This window comes from Heliangelus exortis, chromosome Z, assembly GCF_036169615.1.
Source record: "Heliangelus exortis chromosome Z, bHelExo1.hap1, whole genome shotgun sequence".
NCBI classification, from domain to species: Eukaryota; Metazoa; Chordata; class Aves; order Apodiformes; family Trochilidae; genus Heliangelus; species Heliangelus exortis.
In genome coordinates this window covers 72,771,561-72,779,378 of record NC_092454.1, presented here as the reverse complement: position 1 = coordinate 72,779,378, position 7,818 = coordinate 72,771,561, and the positions used below count along the sequence as shown (strand labels likewise).

At 49.0% G+C, this 7,818-nt stretch overlaps 1 protein-coding gene across 1 annotated transcript in view; it reads right to left on the bottom strand.

Annotated features, from left to right (window-relative positions):
* Window positions 1-4,664, bottom strand: part of FAM81B (family with sequence similarity 81 member B) — a 30,233-nt gene extending 25,569 nt beyond the window's left edge. The window contains exon 1 of the mRNA XM_071731686.1: window positions 4,557-4,664. Coding sequence (XP_071587787.1) covers window positions 4,557-4,567 — 11 coding nt within the window. The 5' untranslated portion in view covers window positions 4,568-4,664. The remainder of the gene's footprint in view (window positions 1-4,556) is intronic.
* Window positions 4,665-7,818: the final 3,154 nt, after the last annotated feature.

Genomic DNA, 7,818 nt, shown 5'->3' with positions numbered 1-7,818 from the left:
GGACCTCATGCCCTAAAAGCACTTTGCACCAGTTGCTTCCCCCATGCCAGGATGCTTTCTACAGGCATCTCCTGTGGCTCCAGGCCAACACTAATGAGATGAAGTGCTAAAGCATGGACACCAATATCCTTCATTATCCACGTGTTTACAGCAGAGACAGGGCTGGAAAATGAAGGAAGCTGATGGAACAAGACCCTGGGGAAGCTGCAGTGTCTCCTCCCACAGGGCTGAGGCTCTGAGACCCAGGAGGTACCCTCTGAATCAGAAGACAGGATCCTGATTCTCCTGAATCAGAAGCCCCAGATCAGGGCTGCCAGGCAACTGGAAGGGGAAAACCAAGTGGGGAAGGAGGATGAGCTGGGTCAGACCCAGAGGCTGGGGCTACCAAAGAGGATGGGAGCTGGAGGGAAGTGGGCAGGGGGGAGCAAGGAGGTGGGGAAGGTGATCTGAGTTGTGATGGTTACGCTTTTATCAAGTAGGAGAAAAATGGAAGTGCCTCCATGCAACAGCCCCAGCCTCTCTCCTACCCTTGCCCAGTGACATTGGAGAGGTACAGAGGCACCTTCAGGCCCTGGGGCATCTTCCTTGGGAATCTCTTCAGGAAAGAGGATACCAGAGCTTGACACGGGCCATGGGAGAGACCACACTTTAATTGCTTGTAAGAAGCAGAGCCCCACTCAGGACAGTGTTCTGTGAGCAGGCTGTAGTTCCCAAGGGGTCCTCACCAAAATAACCCCTGTCCTTGTGTCCTGTGACTTCCCCATCCCTGGAGCTGGGATGTCTGCACTTCCCTCCCCATGCTGCCCATGGGACCTTCCCTCCCCCCAGCCCAAAGGCAGCACCATGGGGTGGCTCTGCTGGTGCTCAGACAGCCCAATAAAAGGAAATAAAATTAGCTGCATCACACACACACTTTGTGCTAGAGATCAGCAGTGATGCTTACCTTGGGCTCATTGCTGATTCCCTCAGAAATTCAGAACTTTTGGGCTCTAAGCCTCCACAGAATGCACTGGAAATACCAGGGCTTGACAACTCTTTCCAGGAGGAAATTGTCCCCAAAGGAGCAATCCTCAAGTTTTGCCAGGGCTGGAGTCCCCATCATCCCTGGAGAGGTTCCCAGTCCCTGGAGATGTGGGGATGAGGGACATGGGGTGGGGATGGCCTGGGCAGGGATGGGGGAAGGGTTGGGATGGATGATCTCAAAGGGTTTTTTCCAACCAAAACCAACCACCCCACAGGAGGACACGGGTCAGATGTGGCACTGTGAAGACTCCAGATGGGATTCAGTGCCCTGATTTCACCTTTTTTGGCTTCCAGAAGAAGGGGAAGTGCTGTAGGTGTGTGAAGGTGGCCACCAGTGACCCATGAGGAGGGGGATGGGAAAGCAAAGTCCTGTGTCAGCAGCCATGCAAAGGGCTCTAGTCATTCCAACATGAATATACATATAAATATATATAAATATAAACATATAAATATACATATATGGATGGATGAGCAGAGATCAAGGCCTGCCTTGGGCCTCAGCACTCAGGGAGTTGATGCCACTCACTGGCCACCCATGAAACCCTCCTGGTCCACTGGTGGGTGAGCATCATGAGGAGATGCCAGGAGCTTGGCAGATCCCACAGCTCTCCAAACAGCCCCATCCCTGCACACAGCCACAGGCCATGGGGATGCTGGAGGTCTTCTTTCAGAAGAAGATCTCCAGCCAAATCTAGCAAAGAGCAGAGGAGAGCCTGGGGCAAGCCAGGGTGGGATGTTGGGCACAGGCACCAGTTCAGCAGGGGCACTGGAACAAGTTCTATGGATGAACCACCACATGGAGCTCTCCAGGAGAGCTCCAGAGGTCTTGAGACACCACATTTCCAGGCTGCAGAGGTTCATACTACTTCAGAATGAATCACTCAGCTCTTAATAGCATCCTCCACCCCTGTGGTAGAAAGGAAGCTGCAGATACCAGCTCACTGACACAAAGGCTCTTCTGCAGGAGCAGCACGTTCCACAACCCTGGTTGGACAGCCCAGGACTGAACCTTGGGAATCAAGACTGCAGGATGGTGAGTTTGATTTATTTTCACTTTTTCCCCAGGTCACCTGCTGGGTGGCACCATCAGGGCTGTGACCCCCCCCTTGGGGTCTAAATGTGGGTATAAGGAGTGATGTGTGCCTGAGGATGCTGAACTTAAGGTCCCTCTTCTGAGGTTATTCCCCCTGGTAGCTTTCTGTAAGCCAAGGAAATACTGTCCCAGTATCTTGGGTTTAATTTGAGATGTTTAACGTGTGTATATAATGAGTATATTTTTAATTTTATATAAATATATATAAGGTGTTAGCTGATTTTTTTTTTTTACGGATTGCAGACCACTTGCCTCCTTCCTACTGTTAAGCAAATTAATTTCTCTTTGTGCAGCAGCCTTCATAGTGATTTTACTATGAAACAGGCACAGCACTGCCTCACTGCTGCACAGAAATTCTCTTAAATAACCAACACACCACCAAGGCACCTGTGATTCCTGAGGGAAAAAAAAAACCCAAAACAAAGCACAGCAAGATGAACATGAGATGCTTTCTGTACACACAAGGCAGGCACAGTCTCAGAGGTGCCTGGGGTTGTGTAAATTACCTTTTGTCTCATGTGATGCTGCTGGGAGGGTTGGATCTGAGCAAGGTCTGAGCTCCTCCATCCCACCCACCCCAACCACGATGGGGTGAGGACCATCCCAGAGGCACCAGGGCAGGGGGGTCTTGGGGTAGTTCAGCTTTGGGGTTTTTTGTGTTTTTTTTTCCCCATGGTATTTCTCAGGAAGCAGCAGAGCTCAGTCTGGGACATGGGGGAAGATGAGTGAAGGGTGGGCAGAAAGAACTTGATGAGTTTCACCCCAGGCGTGTTCCTGGCTCCCAGCACTGACAGCAGCCTCTCCACAGTGAGGATGTGTCAGCCTTGCCTAATGGCTTCTGTCATGAATTAAACAGCCCTGCCCCTTCTCCTCAGCTACTCCTTGGTCACATCTACCAAACAGGAGGTTTCCAAGCAGTGGGAAAGTCTTTGGAGAGAGCTCAGCCTGGCAGTGCTGTGCAGAACGTGGGTTGAAAAGGAAAAAAAAACCCACAAACCCAAAACACCTGTGTTTTTTTCCCCTTTCATTCATCCAGCCCTCATTCAGCCTCAGCCTCTGCTCGCCAAGGTGGAGGTAGAAAAATAATGAGCACTTGCAAGCAGCTCAGCTCTCTGTCTGTGTGAGCCTGAGGCTCCAGGGGCTCAGCCTGGAGGATGCTGCCTGCAAACCTCCCCAACTCCTCTGCTCTAAGGAACCAGACTCCATCTGCTGTGTCCCCTCATCACCTCTGCACAACATCACCCCACAACACCTGCCCGGGGCAGTTTTGGCAACACATGAAAGGTGCTTGCCAAAAAAACCACATCCCCAGCCCTCCACCCTGGCACCTCCCAGGGCTTCCCAACTTTTCCTGAGGAGCAGCCTGGGAGATGCTCTCAGAAGCAGAACACCCTGTCTGTGGCTGCAGGCAGACTCAGAAGCTGTGGATGTGTCCAGAGGAGCCTCCAGACCCTGGAGAAGCTTCTCAAAATGAGGTCAGCAAAGCCAAGGCTCAGGGGGGTTCTGCATTCCATGCCTGGATCTGGTGGTTGCTGTGTCTGGGTCACCAGGAGAGGTTCATGCCCTGTCCTTGGCCTCACCAGCTCCTCAGTTCCCCTGCCCAGACCTCCAAGTTCAGGAGTTTTAGGTGGGCTGTCAGAGCAACTGCAAGATGCTGGAGACATTTCTGAGAGCAGGGCAGCCTCTATGTTTTCAGTAAGTGTTGCTAAAAACCAGCACGTTGGGCCCAGAAACACCTCCAGTAGTGATTTCTGCTGATGTTGAACAGGACTGGGAAACAAACATTTTCCTGGCACTGCTGGTGAGAAACCAGGGGCAAATAATCAGAACACAGTTGTGTTTGTCTGTATGGCACTGCTGTCACTGCACCAGGAATTATGGAGACAAAAATGAAGCCTGGGGATGCACACAGAGATGGTTCTGTAGGGAAAGCAAGGGTGAGGGGCTGCTGGAAAACAAATGTCTGACACCTGCCCAGGCAGCAGCAGCTCCCTGCATCAGCTGCCTCATTAATAAAAGTTTTTTAAGGGTATGGAGGATAAGAGAGCTACAGAATGGGGCTGCTTGCTCAAATAACCAACCAGGTGCACCCTACCTGGGGTACAGGGTACCTGGGAGCTCCCCTGGAAGCCTCAGGTGAGCCACAGACCCAACTGCTGTGCCCCAAAAAGGGGTCATTTCCCCCCCTTTTTATCTCCTCAAACTTCAGATTTGGTGTCTCCTTACTCCCAGGCAACTGGAGCTCCAGGAGCAATTGCCAAGGAAACCAGAGTGAAGCCCAAACATCTCCAGGCTCCCTTTCCACACACACACACACACACAGGCACCCTGCAGCCACCAGATGCTTTGCAGAGCAGAAAAACATCCAGCAAAGCCACAGACACCCCTGCTGATCCCATCAGACAAAGCAAAACCCCCAAAAAGTGCAGGAAAAACTTGCCTCCTCAGCATGTCTCAGCAGAAGCAGCCGGGCAGGGGGGCCAAGCAGGTCCCCAGTGGGGACCTTGGCTGCTGCCAAGGGGTTTGTGTTTGCTCTGGTCTCTAGGAAACCCTGGTGCCTGCTCAGAGGAGGGAGTGTGCTGAGGATTAGTAGTTGTGTTTCTGTCACCTCTCCCACCTGGGCTCTTCATGCCTTGAGCCACCATCCCTGCTCCCTCGCCCAGGAAAGGAGGGGAGAGAAGAGACCTGGGGGTACCAGGGGTGATGAACCTCCCCCCCCATCAGCATCATGACTGCTCCCTGGTGGGTCCAGGTGAGAAAAACCCTGAACTTGATCTTCAACACCTGCCCAGGGAAACTCTGGGGCAGTGGGACCACCCCTCAAGGGGAATCTCTGACCACAGGTGAACAAATGATCAGCAACCCCCCTGCCACTTCTGCAGAATATTCCTCAAAAAAATCTGCACAAGAACCCTCAGGAACCTCCCCTGAAGGTGCCTGGTAGTGAGAGAGGTCCCCTGGGGCTCAGGAGCAGAAACACCCAAGATTATTTTTCATTTCCAGACAGGTGTGTGAAATGTAAAGGAGAAATGAGACAGATGTCCATGATTTGGTAAATGATGCTGAGGTCTTGCAGGTGTCAGGGGAGGGGTGCAGGTGTCTGGTGCCTTCCATCCTCAGCATCTGGAGGCTCAGAGGGGGCTCAGACAGGAGCAGATCACAGAGGAATCTTCCAGGGTTTTTTTGCTCATGCTGGGACATCTCAGGGCTGGCTGTGCCCAGATGCAGGATGAGATCCCCTTCCTGCTTGTTGAGGATGCTGCAAGCAGAAAAAAACCCCAAAGTTTCCCACAAACACATCTCAAAAGCAAGAGGTGGATATGTGGGAAAACTGGAAGTTTTGAGGAAAGATCCTTGAGGAGGTTTCTCTGAGCACAGGGAATGTTTTACCTTGGGAAAAGATCCTGCAAACCATCCCCCAGCACCAACTGCTCCAGATTTATCCCTGTGCCCTGTTTGGTTCCTGAGGATTCCCTTTCATCCCTGCCCCTCACAGCCTGCCAGGGGACCAGACAGGAACTGCACAGAGGGGTTTTTTCCAGTGCCTGATGGAAGGAAACATCCTGAAAATAAGGATGTTGCTTAATTAACCAACCCAGCTGAAGGTTAGGTGTTAACAGAACCACCCAATGCCACGGCTTGCAAGGAAAGGTTGTGAATAGAAAATATGGTCAAAAAACCTGAACTGACCACATATACATATATATATATATATATATATACACATAAATATAATGTTTAAATAGGGAGGTAAAAATCATTATCTACATTTTTCCAAGACTTGTTTCAAGATTCTCTGTGCACTTCTGCAGCTAACAGAACATTCAACCTACTTTTCAGACAGAAGGTAGATATATATATATATATATATTTATGCTCCTTCTATATGAAATATTCCTTTATTCCCCTTCCCTGTCTCTGTCTATGCTCCTTGCACTGTAGCAATGCCCTGCAGAGGCAAGTGATGGTCTGTGGTGGGATGAAAATGTTGAAGCAAGGAAGTCTTTAAAATGAGGAGCAGAAGTTTTTCAGGGGGAGTCAGATGCTCACACTTGGTTTCTTCCTTTGCCTCTTGGAAAAGGAGGAAATGGAAGGTTTTTTGTTGGTGTTGTGTTAGGATTTTTGGGGGTTTTTTTTGTGTGTGTTTTGGGGTTTTCTTTCTTTCTTTTTTTTTTTTTTTTTTTTTTTTGGTTGGTTGGTAGGTTTTTTGTTTTTTTGTGGTTTTTTTGTTTTTTGGTTTGGTTTGGTTTGGGGTTTTTTTGGTTTTTTTCTTTTTGTTCCTTTCTCTACCCATGGAGTAAATCAGAGCTGTGTTCTCACCCCTGAAGAACTAAATTTTGCTGGCAAACAATAAAACCAGGAGACCCTGGGCAGAGAATGTGAACAAAGAACCTGAAAACTGGACAAAATATTGTTTGTTGAGAGGAATCCATAGAGTAACTGAAAAATATTGTGAAATGTGGCAATAACTTCTGTATACTGAACTTTACACTGAATGACCCTGGGAGGTGCTAAGTGAACACATTTGAGCTTTTTGGATGTGTCCTCCTCTTGTTACTCTCTTAATGGATCCTTCTGGCTTTGGACAACATTTGGAATAAAATAGAGGGAAGACATTGGGAAATACTGACTGCCTGAGCAAAGGAAAATGCCTGGAGAAAATAATTATAATAATAAATTATCTTATTTAGAGAGAGATCTCTCTTTTGTGCCAAAAAAGTTTTTACTGATCACTTAAGGGATGGAAAAGCTTATATTCAGGAGAAAATAATCACACTTGGATATTAACCTGGAAAGCCTTGAGGTGCACTGAAAAAAATCTCTATTTTTCATTATAAAGGATTATTCCTGTTTAGTTAGCTATAAGCAGCAGCAGTAAGAGTTCAAAGATGTAATGTTTGTTACTTATTTAAATACATAATTAGATCAAATACATGAATATACCTTTTTTAAAAAAGAAGAAAAAGACTGGAACAGCATTGGGTAAGGGTTTAATTTTAATTTTTCATCTCTCCTCCCCAAAGTAGAAGGAAATTACTCTTAACAAATACTGCCATGGACTTACTCTAAATCCCTGTGGGCTGGAAAATATTTCAGTGCTGCAGTGTCACCTGTCAGCAGCATCTGGACACTGCTGCAAATATTACTGAGATAAAATAGAGCAGTTTATCCTGAATCAGGCAGGATGGAAGGCAGCAGGGCTGAGTCACTGTTCCCACTGAATCCCAGACTGGTTTGGGTTGGAAGGGACCTTAAAGCTCATCCAGTCCCAGCCCCAGGGACCCCTCCGCCAGCCCAGGGTGCTCCAAGCCCCATCCCACCTTCAACACTGCCAGGCATCAACTTTTCTTAAGTTAGTGACCAAAACACCTGGTTTTTACACACCTGGTTTTTACAGCACCCAAGATGCAAAGCAAGGTCCCTGCAGACCAGGTCCCCACGTTGCCCCATAAGCAGAAGTCCCTCTGAGTCCAGCAAGGACCAGAATCTCCAGGGATGTTGCCATAAATCAGGTTGTGCCACGGGACCCTCTGCAGACCCCACGTTGCCCCCCCAGGCATTTCTGCCCACACCTCTTTGGCCAGTGGGGAGGGAGCAGAAGGGCACCTGGAAACCCCTTGTGATGAGTTTTGGGGTTATTATGTGACACTGGATCCAGGGGATGGGTTTGGGGGGGTCTGGATGTGGGTTTGGGTCGGTGT